The 22,427-nt window shown below is 49.5% G+C and overlaps 1 protein-coding gene across 2 annotated transcripts in view; it reads right to left on the bottom strand.

Moving 5' to 3' along the window:
• The window catches only part of LOC144110660 (tyrosine-protein kinase transmembrane receptor Ror-like), a 268,501-nt gene that overhangs the window by 48,127 nt on the left and 197,947 nt on the right, over positions 1-22,427 (bottom strand). Inside the window, exon 1 of one of the 2 annotated variants that reach the window (XM_077643718.1) lies at positions 18,295-18,937. The exons of the other annotated variant lie outside the window; for it this stretch is intronic. Within the exon in view, the coding sequence (XP_077499844.1) occupies positions 18,295-18,620 (326 nt within the window). The 5' untranslated portion in view covers positions 18,621-18,937. Of the gene's footprint in view, positions 1-18,294; positions 18,938-22,427 lie in introns of those variants that run through there. 2 annotated transcript variants of the gene reach the window in all.

Below are 22,427 nucleotides of genomic sequence, written 5' to 3'. Positions count from 1 at the left end.
TAGTCTTTCACGCGGAGGCGAGGTCGACATTAGGTTTGCGGTATAAAAGAAGTATACCACGAACCTAATGTTGACCTCACTGCAGAAACCGCATCGATATATATCTCACAGTTTTTGGTTTGGTTTGGTTTTATGGGGGTTTAATTAACGCCCCAAAGCGACTCAGGCTGTGAGGGACGGCGTAGTGGAGGGCTCCGGATATTTTCGACCACCAGGTGCTCTTTTACGTGCACTGACACCGCACAGTACATGGGCCTCTAGCATTTCGCCTCCATCGAAATGCGACCGCCGCGGCCGAGATCTTTGGTGTCAGCAGGCGAGCGCCGTAACAGCTGAGATACCGCGGCGGCTCTCATAGTTTTAAATAAAAATATGTAAAAGTTAAAATAAGTCACCCAGTATACACTGGCCGGCTAGAAATAGCCAGGAGAAATAGACTTCCCGGCATGGTGTGCGCTGAAATGTCACCAACGCTCTAGCTGCGAAAGTTCGTACTCATGCGCAAAAATTATGGACGAGCGCATTTCTCAACAGGAAGTTCTTTATGAACGATGAACGGCAAAAAAAAATCATATCATGATAATTTGTGGTTCTAGTGATTAATGATCGATTGGTTAGTGAAAGGCGATGACCAGCTAATGAAATCATTGTAATTCATTGAAAAATTCATTATTTAAAGAATTGAACAAATTAGAAAAAAAGGGTTCAGATGCCCAGAATGAAAACCCAATGCTGATGATGCTAATTAAAAACATTTAGGTCGTGTAATTGATCGATTTGTAAGACTGGACACGGGCTTTAGAATCTTCAGAGGCTGGCGCTCAACGAAGAAGACGACGAGAAGCGCCGAACATTGCGAAGCTCGAGCGCCGAACGCTCGGTCGCTCGTGCGTGCTCTGGACTGAACGCGGTCTCTGTTCTGTGCCTGGACGGTTCGGCTGGTTGTTCGTGACGCTGTGCTTATTACTGTGCTGTGCTGTGTGTGCTGTATTAGTGCTGTGCTGTGTGTGCTGTATTAGTAGTGTGCTGTGTTCTTATTACAAGTGGTGGAGGTGCCAACGATCCCTCACCCTGGAGCATCGCACCCGCGCATTGACTACCACCTCTGCAATGCCTGAGACCGTCACCCAAACCGCTTCACCGATGCCGGGGTGTGGTCGCGGCCCTCACCTGCTGCCCCTGTCTACAGGCCACCTACCCGGCAGTTAGAACCCCAGCGACCTGCAACCCCGCCTTACCGTCCGGTTGCCCTCCCCGATCACAGCCGCAGCCACTCAACCCCTGGCGCACACAAGACAACCGCCCTATTTGCTACGCCTGTGGCGTCGCTGGTCACGTTGCTCGTTTGTGTCGCAGTCGTGACCACCGTCCCTACGATTATAGGCGTGAGCCGACGTACGACCTTCCGCCGTCGTCCTCGCCTGCGTCACACTTGCCGTCTCCGGATTCTTCTTCTCCTAGTTACCATCCCCGCTCCCACCGCTCGCCGTCTCCTGGCCGTCGTTCCCGTTCCCCAATGCTCCGTCGCCAACCCGCCGTCCACGCGGAAAACTAACCACCGCAGTTCCGGAGGCAAGAACTGCGTCACCAGCGGCTCACTCAAGACCTGTTTCTGCGCCTGCTTTCGTTGAAGGAGTCGCCGTCGAAGCACTTGTTGACACTGGCGCAGCCGTTTCGGTTCTCAGTCACACCTTCTGTCGCAGACTCAAAAAAGTGACGACGCCCCTTCCTCCCGTTTCTCTCCGGACGGCCAGCGCTCAGGACATTCGACCGTTAGCCGCCTGCACCGCCCGCCTGCTCATCGGGAACGTTCCCTACACTATCGAGTTCATCGTCCTCGCCCGCTCCTCTCACGACGTTATCCTTGGCTGGGACTTCCTCTCCTCACATCACGCCATTATTGATTGCGCCCGTGCTCAGCTTGACTTGTCGCCCTACAGTGACGCCCCCTTGGACGTAACCGGTGCTGCTGCCGCTACTGTGGTCGTCTCAGAGGACACAGACGTTCCACCTTTCTCTTCAGTGCTGGTGCCTCTTGTGCTGCGCTCTCAGATGCAACAGTGACTTATACCCCCTCTTTACGATGCACTGACCAGAAGTCTGTTTTGCTGCCTCATGCTGTGCTGACAATTGTTCGTGGCTCCAGCGCTATTTATGTGGCCAACCCGTTCTCCTGCCCTACCACTTTACTCCGTGGCCAATCGCTTGGTAGCGTTGCCGTTCTCGATCCCGCCTTCGCATACCCCCTCGTCGATAGCGCGGCCGGCCTTCACGTCAGCGCCATTACGCCTGTTCCCATCACGAATCAGTCGTCTGTAGATATTTTTCAGCGTTCCGTCGACGTCGCCCTGACGTCTACCCAACGCGACCAGCTTGTAGCCGTTCTGCAGCGTTTTCAAGCTTCGTTTGACTACCAGCAACCTTCCTTGGGCCGCACCACCACCGTTACCCACTGTATTGACACTGGAACCCATTCCCCTTTGCGCCAACGTCCGTACCGCGTGTCAGCCTCTGAGCGCAGCATCATTGACGCCCAGGTGACCGACATGCTCCAGCGTCACGTGATACAACCGTCTCACAGCCCGTGGGCATCGCCAGTGGTTCTGGTCAAGAAAAAAGACGGTTCCATCCGTTTCTGCGTGGACTACCGTCGTCTGAATAAGATTACACGCAAGGACGTTTACCCTCTCCCCCGTATCGACGATGCCCTCGACTGCCTGCAGGGCTCTGAGTTCTTTTCTTCATTGGACTTGCGCTCCGGTTACTGGCAGGTGCTGATGGCGGAAGCCGATCGCTCAAAAACTGCATTCGTCACACCCGACGAGCTCTATGAATTTAATGTCATGCCTTTCGGCCTCTGCAATGCACCCACCACATTCGAGCGCCTGATGGACAACATATTCCGAGGGCTCAAATGGCACACATGCCTTTGTTATCTAGACGACGTTGTAATCTTTTCCCCGGACTTTCCGTCTCACCTCCAGCGCCTCGAGACTGTTTCTCGCTGCCTGGCCAACGCTGGCCTCCAACTTAATTTGAAAAAGTGCCGCTTCGGAGCTCGGCAGCTCACCATTCTCGGTCATGTCGTATCGAAGGATGGCGTTCTCCCGGACCCGGCCAAGTTGCGAGCTGTGGCCGAATTTCCAAAGCCCACTTCTGTAAAAGACCTCCGCAGCTTCGTCGGCCTCTGCTCCCACTTCCGCCGCTTTGTCCACAATTTTGCCACTATCGTCGAGCCCTTGAACAAGCTCCTTTCCACCCACGACCTTTCGGCCTGGTCGCCAGCCTGTGATCAAGCGTTTACGACACTCCGTCGCCTCCTCACCGCTCCACCAATTCTGCGTCACTTCGACCCTCGTTCTCCAAAGGAACTCCACACCGATGCCAGTGGCGTCGGCCTCGGTGCCGTACTCGCTTAACGCAAGCAAGGCTTTGACGAATACGTTGTCGCTTACGCTAGCCGGACACTCACAAATGCTGAAGCCAACTATTCTGTCACCGAGGAGTGTTTAGCCATCCTTTGGGCGATCGTCAAATTTCGCCCCTACCTGTATGGGCGCCCTTTTGACGTTGTCACCGATCACCACGCCCTCTGCTCGCTGTCCTCTTTGAAAGATCCCTCTGGCCGACTGGCGCGATGGGCACTGCAACTCCAAGAGTACGACATTCGCGTTATCTATCGTTCCGGCCGCAAACATGCCGATGCTGATGCCCTCTCACGTTCCCCTGTACCATCTGAGGCAGCGCCTTGTATATCCGCCCTGTCTTCTTTCAAGTTTGAGTTCGCTGGTATGGCTTCCGAGCAACGCAAAGACCCGTGGATCACTTGCCTTTTTGATCTCCTATCTGGCCAATCGTCTCGACCTCCTTACCGTGCTCTCCGTCGTCAGTCCCACCATTTCGCCATCCGAGACGAGCTCCTTTACCGCCGAAACTATCTCCCGGATGGTCGCAAGTGGCTTCTCGTCATTCCGACACATCTGCGCTCCTTCATTTGCTCTTCCTACCACGATGATCACCAGTGTGCCCATGCCGGATTCTTGAAGACTTTCACCCGTCTACGACAGCGGTACTACTTGCGTTTGATGGCGCGTTACGTCCGCCAGTTCGTTCAGACCTGCACCACATGCCAGCGACGAAAACATCCACCTCGCCGACCCGCCGCTCCTATGCAGCCGCTGCCTTGCCCAGTACAGCCCTTCGAGCGTGTTGGCATCGACCCCTACGGCCCTCTTCCCAGCACATCAACCGGGAACCGCTGGATCATCGTTGCCATCGACCACCTTACACGTTACGCTGAAACGTCGCCTTTACCATCCGCTACAGCCCACGACATTGCATCCTTCATTCTCCATCGCATCATTCTTCGCCATGGTGCGCCCAAAGAGCTGCTCAGTGATAGAGTTCCGGCCTTCCTCTCAGAAGTTGTAGAAGCTCTCCTTCAGGGATGCAACGTTGTTCACCGCACCAGCTCCGCCTACCATCCCCAGACAAATGGCACATGGTTGAGCGTTTTAATCGCACCCTCGGCGACATGCTGGCCATGTATGTTGCTTCCGACCATTGTAACTGGGACCGCGTTCTCCCTTTTGTCACATACGCTTATAACTCCGCTGCTCAAGCCACCACCGGATTCTCTCCGTACTTTCTCCTCTACGGCCGTGAGCCTTCTTGCACAATGGACACTATTCTACCTTACCGCCCTGATGCTTTCGAATTTACAACTCTTTCTCAAGCCGCAACTTATGCCGAAGAATGCCGACAGCTTGCCCGGTCCTTCACTTCTCACGCCCAGCAGCAGCAGAAAAGCACCCGTGATCCCCCTGCACTTCCTCTCGCTTACCTTCCGGACTCTTTGGTCTGGCTCTGGGTACCCTCCTCAGGTCCCGGCCTTTCCTCCAAACTTGTTAGCAAGTACCAGGGACCCTACCGTATTCTTCAGCAGACATCCCCCGTCAATTACCTCATCGAACCCCTTACGCCATCCCCTGATCATCGCCGCCGAGGCCGCGAAATTGTCCACACGACCCGCCTCAAACCTTACTACGACCCCGCCGTCGTGACATCGCCCTAGGCCGCCAGGATGGCGCCCTTTCGCCCGGGGGGAATTGTAAGACTGGACACGGGATTTAGAATCTTCAGAGGCTGGCGCTCAACGAAGAAGACGACGAGAAGCGCCGAACATTGCGAAGCTCGAGCGCCGAACGCTCGGTCGCTCGTGCGTGCTCTGGACTAAACGCGGTCTCTGTTCTGTGCCTGGACGGTTCGGCTGGTTGCTCGTCACGCTGTGCTTATTACTGTGTTGTGCTCTTATTACTGTGCTGTGCTGTGGTGTGCTGCTTCATTGCCAGCACACACGCCGTGCTCATTGGCGCCCATCTCGGCACCCCACATCCACGCCGGCTTGCTCAGGATGACCGCACACGTCTCCGGAACCTGGTCCACTTCTATGTAACCACAGCACAGCACAGTAATAAGCACAGCGTCACGAACAACCAGCCGAACCGTCCAGGCACAAAACAGAGACCGCGTTCAGTCCAGAGCACGCACGAGCGACCGAGCGTTCGGCGCTCGAGCTTCGCAATGTTCGGCGCTTCTCGTCGTCTTCTTATTAGTAGTGTGCTGTGTTCTTATTACAGATTAATTAATTGAAACAATTAAAAAGTCAGAAATGCGTTTCAAGGTGTTAAACTGCTCAGAATGGAAAGCCAATGTTTGTTGATGTCAAGTATAGGTGTATATCATCGTCCTGATAGAATAATCTTGTAAAAAAAATTGCAAAGAGTCGCATCGGCATCAGGTGACGCAACGGCATACGCTATCGCGTCGACTCATAAGCGCAGCGTAGGAGTCCTCGAACGTTTTTTTTTTCTTTCACGTTTAAATTTTCACTTATTGTCGATGTTCTGTTCTTTGTTGCACACAGCTATAGGATATTGACAGTTGGTGTTTCGCACAGCATCAACTAATCAGTTCGCGTTCTTGAGGCCAGTTCAGGCGAGAGAGACAACGAGCCGCGGTGTGTTCGACGGACGCGATGTAGGTGCGCGCATTCCTCGGATGAGAGCGACTCCATCGCTGCTGTCAACAAAGGCGCATCGAGCTGCGGCGATTCATGGTTGCAGTGAGTGCAAGGAAAAGCGAGCCCGTCTTCCGCCCACGGCGGGAAAAGAAGAGGAGGGCAGAGGTATACGATCAATGTGACTCCCGCTCTTTTCTACGAACACGGCCGCGACAACAACTGCGTCTGCCGGGGCGACTCTTCTGGGTAGGACGCCCTTTCCGGCCTACCAGGTCCTCTTCACGGCGCAGACAAAGGCGGCGCGTTTGCTCAGACAATGTTCGAGCAGCAGCACGCGGCACATAAATGGATAAGCGGTAGCGCTTCTCGCTTTTCTTTGCAGCGACAGCTGTTAAAGGACTGTTTACCTTGCTTTCGCATTGTTGTAGTATATATAGTACACGCGGATACAATTCAAGAACGAAGCGGCTGATGCACCCCAGTAGAGATCTTCCAGCCAATGGCGTCGACAGGTTTTTAAGACGCCGCGGATAATCCGATTTAGCAGTGGTTAATTCCCTTTCATCTGGCACATCCCGCGATTTCAGCCAGGCCAAAGGGGATTAACCGCGACGTCATGAGAACCGGTCGACGCTATTGGCTGCGAGGGCCTCCTTTCAGGGGAATCTGCTGCTTTGTTCTTGGATAGTGGGTGCCGCGGGAACCATTCGGCGAGTGGTTAGCGGAAGAATGCACAAACGGAAGGCGGCTACTGTGCAAGGAAGAGCTGGATGGTTACCAAGGGACGAGGAGGCTATGGAGACAGTGATAACCGCCCTCCCGAGCTTTATTTTTTTCTCTCATTTTGCCGTCGCAGTTACGAATGCTGAATTCAAAAAAGTCGCAGTGAAGTATTCACCTTGTCGGCGGCGCATTCTTTACGCGCAGAGCTTGCTTCTCATTGCGTGGCATCGTTTCAGTAGGAAAACTTGGCCCTCTATTTTCGGTGTGTTTTCCAACAGTCGTGCCCTTGGTTAAGAGGAAGGAGAAAACAGCCGGAAAACTGCACAAGAAACGTGTGCTTAACAGCCGACTGGAGGTGCTTCGTTTGTTGCCCAACGGTCGGCACTGGAACGCCTTTACGACGCATCCTCGTGCAGCGAAGCGCGCTATGCGTGACCGTTCGGGCAACACTCTTGCCCAGTCATGTGCCCGGGGAGAAAGTTGTGAGGCAGTTGCCAATCTGCGTTTAGTCAACCGCACATGTCTCCTTCAAATTAACGCTGTTTAAGTGCGCCCATCTTATCCCCGCTGAATTTCTGATCTCATCTTAGAATCCATCACGCCTGCTGCTGTGCTTGCCTTGTCTTGTAAACCATTTTGTTAGAGACCATTCGCTACCTTCGCATTTACATGTGTTGCCCATGCCAATTTCATGCTTGCCTTCTTTTGGAAATCATTTTGTTAGAGACCATTCGCATTACATGCCTTGTCCATGCCAATTTCATATTTCATCTTTTCGTCTCCTCAAATAACTCGAGGTTCCTAATCCAAGTTACTCTCTTCCGCTCCTTTCAAAGTTACCACCAACAGTCTCCTTTCAAAAGCACACAGAGCTGGCCTCAATCTAATCCAGGCCTTTTTGTTACCCTCCAAGCGTCGTCGGCCCACGCATGTCGACTTATTGTACGCATACGAATACTTGCTCTCTGCTATGCTTTCGCTTTCAGCTCGCCAGTTTTGTTCCTTATATCCGCGTCATCCCTGTCCTGTCCTCTACCAGCCGCAGCCACCGTATCCTGGCAGACTTCGTCAGCTCATCCGCCAGCCTGATTTTCTGTCGCCCCCTGCTACGCTTGCTCGAAACTTTTACCAATGCTGCGGCAGGCGACAAGAGACTGAAGTACAGGCGCTGCTATACAACTGAAAGTCTATTGAAACAAACACGGGTAATATACTCTCATATGACCACCAGAAGCGCATGCGCCACCCTTCCCCCATCCCCCGCCCCACACACACACGCACGCCCACACACACACACGCACGCACACGCAGACACACACACACACACACACACACACACACACACACACACACACACGCACGCACGCACACGCACACACAAAAGATACTGCTACGAATCCAAATATGAAACCACACAATCATGGATGGTTACTGACGGTGTGCTGTACGCACGTGTCGCTGTTTTTGTGAATACAATATGCTTCACTCAATTCTCTGGTCAATTTATCTTGATGCCTGAACATAATCGTTAGCCTTATTAAGAAGCAGACTACATGCTTTTTATACGTGACTTTCGACACACTGGGATCATAAAGATTACAGTCTCTGTAATGTAGGGCCAAATTGGATGACGGAGCACCTTTCAAAGACGTTTTATGTTGACGCTAGCGCGTGTTTATGCACTCCCCCGTTTGCCCTATATAATTCTTGCCCAATGTAAAAGGGACAGCACAGACTACTCCCTCTGCGCGTGGCACAAAACGCAACTTGTGTTTCACTTGGCACCCTTTCTTAGTTTTTCTGTTTTTGTTGTCTAGCTCTTCTGTCGAGCAAAGCACAAATCTTCCCTAGCTTGTTCGGAGCCGAAAACAGCGATAGCCAACTTGCCTGCGCCTGTGGCACAGTTGGCAATAGATATGGGGTTGACGTGTTTAGACATGAGCGGTGGACGCCCTCTTACTCCTACGCGCCCGTCAGTGACTGCGCTCTTCAAATCAGCGCCAATGAAAGGCAATTCGCGCGCAAGAGACACTCCTGGCGAGACGGAATCAGTCTGTATTTGTTTGGCGAGATTGAGGACGCGTAATTCAAAGGTCGTGGGTTCCGTTCCCACCGGCAGCATGTGGTTGTTTCTGCTTTCAGATAAGTTATCGTCAAAAATGATTACCGTTTTCTACTCCCATCACAAGAATGGCTCAACCCGGCTGAGTCCAGAGCGGATGCTCGATTAACCGTGGTCAGACACGGTCGGCTCAACCAATGACCTGACTTGGTTGCTGCTTGATTAAAAAAAGACAAGACTTGATCGTAAGAATCATTAGATTCAGTCAGCCGTGTACGATACGCAGCCTAAGCGCTGGCTCCTCCATTGCTATCCGCGAATGTAAAGCAGCGCTTCGCACTTTTTATTACCTTATCAGATGAACGGTGAGTCACGTGATTCAGCGCAACTGCGAGGTGAGCGTTGGATCACGTTGTTGAACGCAGTTGCGAACACGAGCGAACGCCGCCGGCTCCAAGCGCCGCAGCTGCGCCGAGTCACATGGTATGACGTCAAAGCCACACCCCCGCTGCGCCGCTTGGAGGCCATTCTTCGGAGCGACATGACATTGATGCTTTGCATGGGAGTAGAGCTTCCGCTCTAAAAGAAGAAAAGACATCCCCTATAATCTTTTGTTTCTGTGACTTTTGGCTTCAAGCCTTGCACAGAAAACAAGTAACCGGTTGCAATTACTTGATTTGAAATGCTACTGATTTCAGTGGCCCATCAAAAGTATTTGAACAATTAACGAAAACTAATCGATTGCTATTACGTTAGCCTTCACGCATGTTTTATTAGCCTAGCACAAATGTGCGCGGACGAGAATGAGCTGGTGCGGCTTGCTTCATCAACTTAAACTTAGCATGCTTAACATTGATCCAAACGTTCTAAACTGGATTAAAAGCTTTCTGTCAAATCGAACTCAGTACGTTTCTGCTAATGACTGTTCATCTTCTCACATTTCCGTAACATCGGGCGTACCCCAGGGATCGGTGCTGGGACCTCTTCTCTTCCATATCTGCATTAACGGCCTTCCCAAATGCATTTCCCGTTCATCTATCAGGCTTTTCGCCGATGACTGCGTCGTTTATCGCAAAATAACTGATCACATTGATTCTATTAAGCTTCAAGAAGATCTTAACAGCATATCTAACTGGTGCGATAGATGGTTCATGCGACTAAATGCTAACAAATGTAAAACAATGCATGTATCGCGTCGCACCAACATCCCTGACAACACGCGCACTTACTTTCTTCGCGACACTTCCCTTAAATCCGTCAACTCATACAGATACCTATAGGTGTTCACATTTCACGTAACCTATCACGGCATATGCACGTCGAACACGTCACTAATAGCGCTAACCGGGTTCTTGGGTACCTGCGTCGAAATTTCTTTGCTGCGCCTCTGCCGATAAAACTAACATTGTACAAAACATTAGTGCGGCCAAAACTAGAATATGCATGCGCAGTATGGGATCCCATTCAAATCACGCTGATAAACACACTTGAATCCATTCAAAATCGCCCAGCACGTTTTATCTTGTCTAACTATTCCTGTCGCGCCAGCATTACTTCCATGAAAAGCACCCTTGCCCTGCCGGACCTTTCTTCGCGCCGCAAATGCTTTCGACTGTGTCTTTTTCATAGAATGTATCATCATAACCCTGTGTTAAAGGATCATCTTTTTGTTCGCCCATCATACATATCCTCCCGTTCTGACCACATGTTTAAAGTTGCTGTCCCATTTTTGAGAACAAAAGCGTGTCATAATTCATTTATTCCCAAAACCAGCGCAAACTGGAACGACCTTCCTCCCTCCATCGGTGCCATTTCTGACATTAACAACTTCAAGACCACTTTATTTTCTGCCGCTTTGTAAAATAATATTTTATAATATGCACTGTTTATGTTAAGTAAAGATACCACTCCTTTCTGTAATGCCTTCAGGCCTGGAAAGTATTCGACATAAATAAATAAATACATGCTAGTGCAGTACATACATGCGCTAGTAACTTCGCCTCCGAGTTGTGCGAAGTTTCCTTCGGCATTTTCTTCCCACACGTCCTCGTGAACACACCTGTAGCGACATTGAGAAGTATCTAGATCTGTGTACGCGCCGTAGGGATGTGCGTTGGTTTAATCACCAAGACCTTTCTCTTCACCTCTCACGCAAATCGCCGCACTCCGCTGCTGTTCACGCTTTAAGAGGACGAAACAAAACCGTTCATTAAACGGGGCCACTCAAATGCAGGCTGCTTGGGCTTGCATACGTGGACATCCTCGCGAGCGTTTTTGAAGTTATATTACTCGTTACAACTGGAGTTTAAAAAAATAACAGATACTAGTAATCGATTACTGAAACAATTAATTGGATTACCGAGAACGTTACACCTCACAGAAAATAACCACAGCACTAAAGATTCGAAGAAAATGTAGTTTATTACCAGTAATGTTAGCCGTAAAGTACAAGTCTGTTGTAGGGTGCACAAGCTCACACAAGCTACCGATTCGCTCACCTCAATTTCAGATGATGAAATAAATGGCGCTGCAACAAGGACACTAAGAAGAAAGAGACACCACATGCGCACACACCACAGATGATGACATCAGCGCAAGTTGACCTATGCCGGAAGATTGTAGCGTGTTTGAATAATTCGCACAGACGGTGAATTTTGACGTTCCGACTTTGGAACATTTTTAGGCAGGTTAATTTAGCAATATACTGTGGTAAATGACGGCTGTCAACGGGGATATTTCAATTATGAGTGACAGCGTTAGGAAAAGTGGGTGTTTAGTGCGACAAATGCAGTTAGTACCGTGCACTGAAATGGACAGTGACATCACAATGTCGTGCTAAAACGTATTTGCAAAACATTAAACTCTCTTTTCCTGATGTTCAGCCTAGCACTCCGGGCGCTTGGGCACATTTAAGAGCGCTACCTTTTATTCATCACGTTTCTCGATTTCTTGGGGTATGCTACCACCTCCCTTCAGTTCAAGATGGCGGCCCCCATAGTAAATCGATATAGCACACCAATTAGTGATTGATTGGTGACGCCATTACAATATTTATTTAGTGAAGTCACTGATTTTGTGACGTCATAATTAACTAGTCACATGAGTACGTTTAATCGCTTATAACTCAGTAATTAATGAGGTCATCATAAAACGAATTAGATATTTGGAGTCCCCTAGATGAGTAGAATACGTTATACACCATTATTAACGAATGAAGTTGACATGTAGCTATGGTTAGGCTTAAATTTAATTGCATTTTAATTGTATTTTTAATTGTATTAATTGTAATTTAATTGCATTTTGTGCTTTTTTATTTTTTCTCACCCGTTTTGTAACCGCTTGATTCTCCTTATTTTATCCTTTTTTTAGTGTTTAAAGTTCCAGTGTTAAGTTCATTGTGCCTATGTTTTCATCATGAGTGCATTTACACAAAACCATTTGTAAGCCCCTCCTTATGTAATGCCTTCGGGCCTTTAAGGATGAAATAAATGAAATGAAATAATTAACCGATCACGTCACCATCTAATGGCATATTCGTAACGGGCTCGATCAGCAGAACATGTTAGGTGCCAAGATCGCCTAATTAGGTTAATATTTAGTTGTGATTAAGCTTAAAATGGCGGCCGTGACGGCAGCACTCGGCAGCTCGCAGTTTCATACCTCATGGCGACCGGGCACCTACCGCCTTCAGGAAAAGGAAAAATTGCCCCCCCCCCCAAAGAGTCGAAGAACTTTTTCGGCCCAAATTGGTCCAAAATATCCCACCTCTCAAGGCGGCAGGCGCCCGCTCGCCGTGAGGTATGGAAACGTAACCTAATCACGTGGTAATACATCGCATGGACGATAGACCGCGCTGCCAAGCACCTAACGCTCGTTACTTGAGCGTCTTCCAGACGGTGACAGCATAGCTTTTTTTATGAAATTGGCAGCAAAATTTGGTCGGTGGCAAAAAAAGAAATGCAAATGACAGGCACGAAACTGGGTGCAACTGTTACAGAAGTTCCTTCGCACCGATTGCCCAGACAAAAAGCGCCCGTATTTTGTCGAGGCTATTTCCTTCTCCTTAGTCCGCTACTACTTCGTCGTCATCAAGCTCACCTGGGCTGCATGGATAACCTGGCCCGCTACACCTGCGCGGCCATGCATGCATGCATGGCAGTGCATTTTCAATGTAAGGTCGTGAAGAGCTTTTGTACCGTTATCCGGCTGAGCATGCACCCAGATTGTTATCTAATCTCAGCTGTGTAGTGCGGACGCAAAACTGGGTCAGCGAAAGACTAACGTACCAACTTTAGAATGCATCGAAACATTGGGAGAAGTTGAGCCATTTCGCGGGCCGTTATGATTAAAAAAAAATGCCCTGCATATCGTCGCCGAGGCCAGGTCTTAGCATGACATGCTTTGCTGGACCGACGTAGCACGTCCTGGGATGGAACGTAGATGCTTCTCGCTAAACTCTTACAAGTGGTGTCGGCCAAGCCGGATATTTTCTTCTTTAGGCCTTAGCAACGCGTTCAGGCTCCCTGGCCGCTGTCTCGAGCGGAACTGTCGTTGCCGATCGCCCTCTTCTGCGAGCTTCATCGGAGTCAAATCGGCGCAGCGTTCAAGATCTTGTCCCTTGGTGGCCCTCAAATCATCATCGTCATCAGCCTGGCTACGCCAACTGTAGGTAAAAGTTTCTCTAATATCCCTCCAGTCGAGCCGATGCTGTGCCAGCTGCGGTAAGCTTATCCTCGCAAACTTCCTAACCTCATCCGCCCACGTGACTTTCTGCCGCCCTCTGCTACGCTTGCCTTCTCTGGAATACAGTGTTTTTGCTCTTAAAAACCCATCCTTACCCTTAACGTCTCGTCACCAGGCTTCCGTACTGCAGCCGAAGAACGAACGTATCAGACAAGAACGTGACCAGTGACGGCGATGAGAATTATGTTTTTTGTGTCATTCCGGTAGGCGTCGTCACCAGCTGTGCTTTCTCAGGCTGGCTGATACCTTGATGATGATGTCATATCCTTCCCTACGGGTGAGCACGTAACAGGAGGGCACCCGCAGCGCTTGATTAAAGTAGCGACACCCGTTACCACACAGTCCCTGGCGAGTGTTGGAGGCGTGCGCGAAAAATGCTAGAGGCTGATCGCAGCATTGTTGCGACTCACACAGTCGTCGCTCCGCTCTGGCGTCAATCCGAACGCGGCCTGAGAATTTTTCTTCTCCCTGCATTGCAGTACATAAAATTTTCACGCACTAGCGTTGGCTCCGTCACTTTCACTGATATTCTGGAAGATGATCAAGTGAGATTGCCGAGATTGACGCTTAAAATCATTTCAATTCAATTTTATTCAACACCTTGAGGATGTTGGGTTCTAGCCAATTCGCAGCATTCTCTCATCTCCCTTTCCTGCTGCCGGTGTGACTCTGAAGCTCCTGTGTGCACTGAAACACACCTCAGTTCATCCGTTTGTAACATAAATAGGCATTTCGGGAAGGCAGGTTCATAAATATGCATTTCGGGAACGCAGGCTCCAGTTGCGGGTATAACATGGGTTTCAATAAAACGCGCTCACAAAAAGTGAGCCTGCTAGACAAATCGAAAGAAAGTTCGTGGATCAGTTAGCAAAAAAAAAAAAAGTAGGAGTGTGCGAATATTTCAAATTGTCGAATAGCGAATCGAATATCCTCTTATTCCACTTGTACGTTTATTTGTTTCAATCTGGTTTAGAGAAACCGCAGCAAAGGCAGAAGGCAAGAAGCCTGACAAAGGCCTCTGCTGGTCAAATGTTTAGAGGAATCCCCCAAGGTGGAGTAAATTTGTAATAAGGGAGTAATTACTGATTGGCATCCACCCAGGAGCAGCCATACGGCCACGAAGGAAAGCTGCACAGATTTCTCGGAAACTTCGCACTGAAAGAAAAATTCGTCCCGGTCCCGGGTTCAAACTCCAGGCCAGGACGAATTTTTCTTGAACTGCGAAGTTTCTGAGAAATCTGTGCAGCTTTTCTTCGTTAACACGTTTTGGCGGGCTAGTTGGTTAAGCATCTTGAACAAACAGCGCGAACAAAGACGAGCACAAAAGACAAGAAAGCGAACGACACGGCGCTGACTAACAACTGAGGGTTTATTGCTGATCACACAAGTATAAATACATGGACGTCGGCAATGAGGGAAAGGTTTACAAAGTGCAAAAAACCAAAAACAAAACGTAAATGTGACAACAGCAACATAAGCACGCTAGAAATCAGCAGAGATTATCAACCCCCAGGAGTGACAGCTCTTTTTGCAGAAGTGTTACCGAAGGGGTACTTATACATGCATTTCCCTGCTTGAATATGTTGTATGCCTCGATAATTTCCCTCGCAGTTTTTTCCCGATTTTTGGCAATGACCTTGGTTTCATGATATAGCGGTACGCACTGTTTTTTCTCTTTCTTTGCCCATTCACAATCCCGGCAATGAATGCCGAGATGACCTGAAACTACTTTTGACACTTTATAGCTGTGTTCGCTCAGCCTTTTATTTATGCAACGTCCCGTCTGTCCAACGTACTGCCCTCCACAAGGCAGAGGGATGTTATAAACAACCCCCTTATCACAAGGAACGAAGCGGGACTGGTGCTTAGTTGTGCACTTCGCCACTTTTCCTTTGAACTCATTAACAGATTAACATTAACAGCAGGTGTTGATGTTGTGTTTTCCGCGCCTGATCGTCTGGCCGGTTTGTGCCGATCTGTTAATGAGTTCAAAGGAAAAGTGGCGAAGTGCACAACTAAGCACCAGTCACGCTTCGTTCCTTGTGATAAGGGGGTTGTTTATAACATCCCTCTGCCTTGTGGAGGGCAGTACGTTGGACAGACGGGACGTTGCATAAATAAAAGGCTGAGCGAACACAGCTATAAAGTGTCAAAAGTAGTTTTAGGTCATCTCGGCATTCATTGCCGGGATTGTGAATGGGCAAAGAAAGAGAAAAAACAGTGCGTACCGCTATATCATGAAACCAAGGTCATTGCCAAAAATCGGGAAAAAACTGCGAGGGAAATTATCGAGGCATACAACATATTCAAGCAGGGAAATGCATGTATAAGTACCCCTTCGGTAACACTTCTGCAAAAAGAGCTGTCACTCCTGGGGGTTGATAATCTCTGCTGATTTCTAGCGTGCTTATGTTGCTGTTGTCACATTTACGTTTTGTTTTTGGTTTTTTGCACTTTGTAAACCTTTCCCTCATTGCCGACATCCATGTATTTATACTTGTGTGATCAGCAATAAACCCTCAGTTGTTAGTCAGCGCCGTGTCGTTCGCTTTCTTGTCTTTTGTGCTCGTCTTTGTTCGCGCTGTTTGTTCAAGAAGCTTTTCTTCGTGGCCGTATGGCTGCTCCTGGGTGGATGCCAATGAGTAATTACTCCCTTATTACAAGGCCTCTGCTCAGTGTGCCGTTCAGCACACAAGCATGCAAAACCACAATTGCGGACACAAATCACTGGTACTCACGCAACAATAAATGCCGATGCTATGCATTAGAAACGGCCTTGGATCATATCCAACAGTTCTAGGCAAAAACCTTTATTAGCGGGAAACCGTTTATGAATGCATTTTTTTTCCATATAAGGTTTTTCTATGACAATCAATATATGCGCAGATCACCCGACGGTAGCCTGGCACTTTTTTTCCCATTAAGGTTCTTGCTACCATCAAAAGCGTTCTCAATTGGTTTTGTACTGAAGTCTTAACTGCTCGAGGCGAGCGATGGAAGTTCTACAAAAAGAAAGATTTTGCTACATGTCGGAAGAATGGACAATTACCTTCAATACTTCCGTAATAATATCTTACAATTTTATAATTTTCAAAAATTTTGTCCGAGAATGTTGGACATGCTTTCCTTGAAACCATCTAGGAAAAACCAAAAAAGAACACACGTCGAGGAAGCGTCTGAGACGAAAAAAAACATGCAAAGTGCCTGACAGAAAACATGGATTTCAATGGGCAGTATAATTTTAAATCAACATCCCCAACGAGATCTGCACTAGAAAAAGCCAGTGCGAAAGTAGAAATGCTTGAGAGATGGCGTCACCCCCCCCCCCCCCTTTTCTGGCTTCATGCTTTACAGTGCCAATGGGCCCAATCGACGCGTCTTATGATTTGCATGGAAATATATTTTATATTTGCATATAGATGAATGGCAGTTAAGCTCTTCTGTAGCTTGTGCTGGGTTTAAAGCCGGATTCAGCAGCTGCCAGCCGACTGAATACAACTGTGTGCTAGCACTTCAAGGGATGTGAACAGTCGCAGTAGGAGATGTGTCACCTGCCGTGAGGAGCCAACGGCTCGTCTTTTCGAGGAATGCACAGAGGTTCGCTCACGGGTGTGCGCACTTAGACGACGTGGTATAATCATTTCTTGCAGAACTTTCGCCACACTTAACTGGCTCGTAGTCCTTAGTGCCAGCACGCCGGGTCCGGCGAGTGGTTCCGACGTGAGATCCAAAGCAACAAGATGTGTAACCCGTGGGCAGAAAAACTGCACTTCAAACGAAGTCGGGGCGCGCTTCTCTGCCAAGCGGGCATTTGCCTGCTGCCGATCAATATCAGGCCGTGGCGTCGCAGCCGAACGCGTAACGGGCGTGCCCCCAAGCTCGCGACCACTTAGCCGCGGGAGAAAATGCACAGCGCCGTAAAGGCAGCTTTGCCGCTCGGCACCCGGGGCAGCTCATAAACGATGGGCGTGTTCGTCGGCATGCAACGCGCGACTGGCAAATTGAAACAGGCATCCTCGCGGAACGTGTTATTAAAGACGCCGGAGTGGCACGATTGTGGTACTGTTTTTCAGTACTCCGAAGTTTCTTAACACGAACAGCACAGTAACCGTGAATGGCTTCAAGCACGCGGCCAAAATATGAACCCGTGATGGTAATGCGACACTCCTTCGAAGGCCGTGAAAGGAGATTTTCCTGAAAACTTTCCCCCTTATTGTATTTGCAAGTCCGTTTTTTCCTGACGTCGTCTCCTCGTCGCTGAGTGCACTGCAATCACGCCAAATAACGAAGAGGCGAAGCAATACACAAGTGAAATTTGAATATATATATATGTGAGTGTGTGTGTGTGTGTTTTGGAGCTGTGTGAAACGAACTTCGGATGTTCATTTTTTTTTGCTGCTACGGACTGAAACGTGCAGGTAAACCGGCGAATCTTCATTACTAGCACTTGCTGAGAATGGGCACGTTACACAACCCTTTTGAAAACAGAGCACTACTTACTCTGTGCTCTTCCGTGAGGTCAATGAAATAACTACTTTTCCGAAGTGATCATGTGCAACTCCTATACCATAGTTCAAACTGAAACTGGCTTCATTTTCAATATACACCGTATTCCGTGGTATCGATGATACCTAATTGCTGAGCGGAGCGCGCGCATTCTTTTTTCCCCCGCATTTTACAATGGCAGAGAACGATGGCCGAGTGGCATGACCGCGGGATGCAAGCCCGCCAAACATCGGTTTACCTGGCCTGCACCGTCACGTTGCTGTCACCACCGAGTGACACGTTGTTGAGGGAGGTGTCGACGGGAGCGACCTCGGCCACAACCCGGGGCACAGCCGTATCCAACAGGAGGTGCACCGCGCACGGCAGCAGGAGCGCCCAGAGCATCGCTCTCCGAACTTCGCACCACACCGCTGGACGCCCGCGCCGAGCACAGCGACAGCTTTCACAGAGCCCGCCTGCACCGCTGTCGACAACACGCGGTGCGCAAGCGGGCACACCGCTCGAGAGCTGTCCACCAGACCCGCTGTAAGCACCGCGCGCCTGGGCGGCTACAACGACGACCATGGTGGTGGCTGCCGCCGCCGAACACACCGCCCCCCTCTGTGGAGAAGCACCCGCCGCTACCGCCACCACTGGCGCGACGGTGGAAAGTCCGCCCCGTTGTGCGTGCGACTGCGGGCGGCGGGAAGGTTCTGTGATGACAAAACGCTGCTCCTGAGCCGGCTTGCGGGTGGCTGCCCGGCACAACTTGCGGGTCCTCCCCGGCAGCCAGTCTGTCGCTCGAAAACGCGCGAAGAGCGCTCGCTTTTTCTGCAGATGCCGTCCGTCTATGCCTCATCGGGTGGAATCTGTCTCGCTTGTTTTTGCTATGCACCCTTCTCGCTCTCAGTTGAGAGAGGGTGCCGCGCAAACTCTACTACGGTTGAGTCAGAGGCATTTCTTTCCTCCTCTCTTCTTCGCATCTGAACGGTTTCCTCCTCCCTTCCTCTCACCAGTCCCTTTGAGACGCCGCCGGGGAGTTTGTAGACTGGGATCGCTGTCCCTTGCGCGGCATGGTGGGCGGGAGGGGCTGCCGTCGTGAGGACTCTGCTGCCGCACCGCGACCGGCGCCGCTACTGCAAGCTTCTCTCAACCGGGTGAGCGGTGGCGGGGCTTTCAAACGACCAGCATTCCAAGGAGGGTCGCCGCGGTGGGGACCTTTTTTTTATCTTTCCCCTTTCCCTCAATACCCGAGCGCGCGACAATGATGCACGCTCGGGTCGCAGTGACAATACGGAGTGGCCGAATGATCGAGGAGAACTTTCACTATAGTTCCCGTTTGCAGCGGCTCGTGCTACAGTAAGACCAGGCCGAGATCTCCCGGTCCTCCTCCGCATCAAATCACGTCATCACAATTAAAGTCATGACCCGTGCATCATGTGACCCTAGGACATGTTCCATAGGATGGCCATTCTGATTTACCATCATGTCTTTTATATTACCCTCTTTTTCTTTTCCTCTTACTTTCTGGAGTGCTTAGAACTGTTCCTGAATGGAACCCTGCTGATGATGTTGAAACACAGAATTCCTACTGATTATTTGTGGCGCAGCTGCAATAATCGGTGACTTTCTCAGTGTTGGTCTATTCTGCTTTGAAATGATTTGCTCAGCCTACTTCAAACTAACCTATTAAGCTCTTGTGCCCGATGACACTGCTGCAATAGTATTCTTTATGCTGTGGTAATGTAGTACGACGTAGTAATTTTGTTGCTGGTAACGCTTTCCCCGATTTGATTTTTTTTTTGCTGTTGCTGCTGTCCTTTTATGTTATTGTACGAGTGCGTGAAGCCGCCTGCAATGCCCTGTTTTTGAGACCGCAGCATTGATACATAAATAAATAATAAATAAACCGAGGTAAGCTTCAGCACCCCAATAAAGGGTGATTTGTAGACCCTTAGCAAAGAGCAAAATATAAGCATGATCAAGGAGTTCAGTTTGAAAACACCTGCTCTCTAAGAGTCTTAGCAAGTCTTTGCTGAATGCGTCAATGTAATTGTTTTGCAAACCGTTCCTTTCCTGAGATATATCGGTTGTATAGCGCGCATGGTTGTAAATTTCTTTTTTTTTTTAATGCAGTCATCACATTTCTTAAGCTGTTAGCCATTGCATGCTCATCCCACATATAATGTCCCCCTCTAATCGATGAAGACAGGTGAGAGCCCAGACGTCATTTAAATTCGTTTTTTCTTTCTTTTCTTCAGACGAACCCCGCTGCTGAGAAGTGGCAGCGTGTTTCCTTATTTGGCTGTGCCCAGATAGCAGTGAAACGTTACAACAATGCCGTTTTTTTTTGTTTCGGTCCGAAGTTATGATAATTGTTGTCAACGCTTTTCTCTTGAATTTGTAAACGCTACAAATGAGCTTCGGAAATAGCATGTTCTTAGCCATAATTAAACATTTAAAAAAACAGTATGCAAATTCCGCTGGAACGGTTGCGTGACCCTTTGTTGTCCGCCACAAGTTCAGTCATCACTTGGCAAAGGGCTACGAGGGCGACACGCACTTGATCGCGCCAGAACTAAAACATGCAACTCATGCAGTCAGCTTCTAACGAACAGCGTAGCCTCAGGCTAATTATATACCCAGCCGTGAAGGGTGCCGTAAGGGTTTTTTGTAGATGGGGAACACGCTAAGTCTTCTGGCTAAACTTTTGGGCTGTGCATGCAATCTATGGCAGACATCATATGAGATGTTGAACTTCAACGTTCTACTAGTTGCACAAATAGTGGGAAACATTGCACAAACAATGGGAAAAGTTCCGAGACGAAATTCTTGAAAATATTGGTAATGTTGCGGTAGAGTTATAATTTGAACATTGTAATGGCATCTGAAAGTGTAATGTTGTTCTATGGTTATTATTTGAGCAACAGAATAACACTTGGAACACAGCACATCAGCACAACGAGAACGTTAATCTAGTGCTAACGATTGAACACGTAACATTATTTGTTAATTTTAAAAATTACCATAACGTTCCAAGGTGCCATTTAACGTTACTGCAACTTACGCATCAATTTTATAACATTATTCTAATGTTCGGTGGTAACGTAGGATGTTACTGCTAACTTAAGGTGACTAACTAAAACTTCGGAGGCTTCACTGCTGCAGAGACAGCGTTACGGCGGCTACCGCACTTGCGTCATTTGGAATAGGAAATGTTGTGCCTAAGTGAAAGAGGCTTGTGCCGGGCTCCTTGCCCCTCTCCCTCGACCACGGCCCCTCCATCTCCATCTATTTTCTCTCCCCACTCCCCTCCCTTGTGCAGTGCAGCGAACGTGATCTCGGAAAAAAGAGACACAGTTGCACGCGCTGCACAGAATTATTTCCCCAATCGCAGAACCACAGAACAAGGTGCGTGTTCCGTTCCAAGCAGCTGTTAAATGAAGGCGCAGTCATGTGCACGCGCGTACAATGGATGCCTCGTGGCTTTACGAAGAAAAACAATGAAAACCTCTACAGCCATTCTTAGGTTACCTTTAAAGGTGTCACCTCCGCCTTCACCGCATCCGAAATTCATTCGTTCGCATAATGTCGGTAAGCGAAGGCACCCGCTCCTGTGATCACGTCAATCCTCTTTTCTCCCTCACTCCGCACAGAAGAGAGCGTGAGCAGGAAGAGAGAAAACAGCTGGCGGGAGGTCGCTGTCATCGCTGCCCCTCGGCAAGTGCTGCCAGCTGTGGAGCACGTCGTCAACTATAATTTCCTCCCTCCTCACCTCTCCGCTCATTGCGCGCGAAGCACGAATCAAAACGGACGTGTAGCGCCGGGGCAGCCTCAAATTGTTGCTGCCGACCGCCCCTCATGAACTTCTCTCAATTGCGTTCTATTTCGCTGCGCGTGCTGCTCGCAATGAGCCCGCCCGCGCTTTGCCCCGACGGCAGCACCGACGGAGGGAGCGAGGCACAACAGGCGGCCTCCAGCGGAGCAGACACCGCGGAAAGAGTGCCGGGCATCGAGGCTAGGGGGCGTGCTATAATGTGCACGGTGGATGCAATGGCCAGAGCCCGGGAGGTGGTGGTGGGCAGCATGGATGGCGAACACCTTGTGGTCATCCATGCTGGTCTCAATGATGTACTGCAGGGGAGGAGCCAGAATCTTGAGACGCAGTTGGAGGTGGGGATGCGTAGGCTTAGAGAGGCCTCTGAGAGTGTGCATGTGACCATATGCACAATCCCAGAGGTCCAGAGGCAGGCTCGCGAAACGGAAAGGAGGGTCGTGGAGACTAATCGCGTAATTAGGCTATTGAGTCGACGACTAAGATACGAGGTGATGGAGGTCAACAGGGAAGTGTACGAGGTTAGGCCCCACCCTTTTGCACAGGATGGCATCCAC

The sequence above is a fragment of the Amblyomma americanum genome, chromosome 11 (assembly GCF_052857255.1).
Source record: "Amblyomma americanum isolate KBUSLIRL-KWMA chromosome 11, ASM5285725v1, whole genome shotgun sequence".
NCBI classification, from domain to species: Eukaryota; Metazoa; Arthropoda; class Arachnida; order Ixodida; family Ixodidae; genus Amblyomma; species Amblyomma americanum.
Note: the sequence above shows the minus strand (reverse complement) of the source record. Positions and strands in the feature narration are given on the sequence as shown.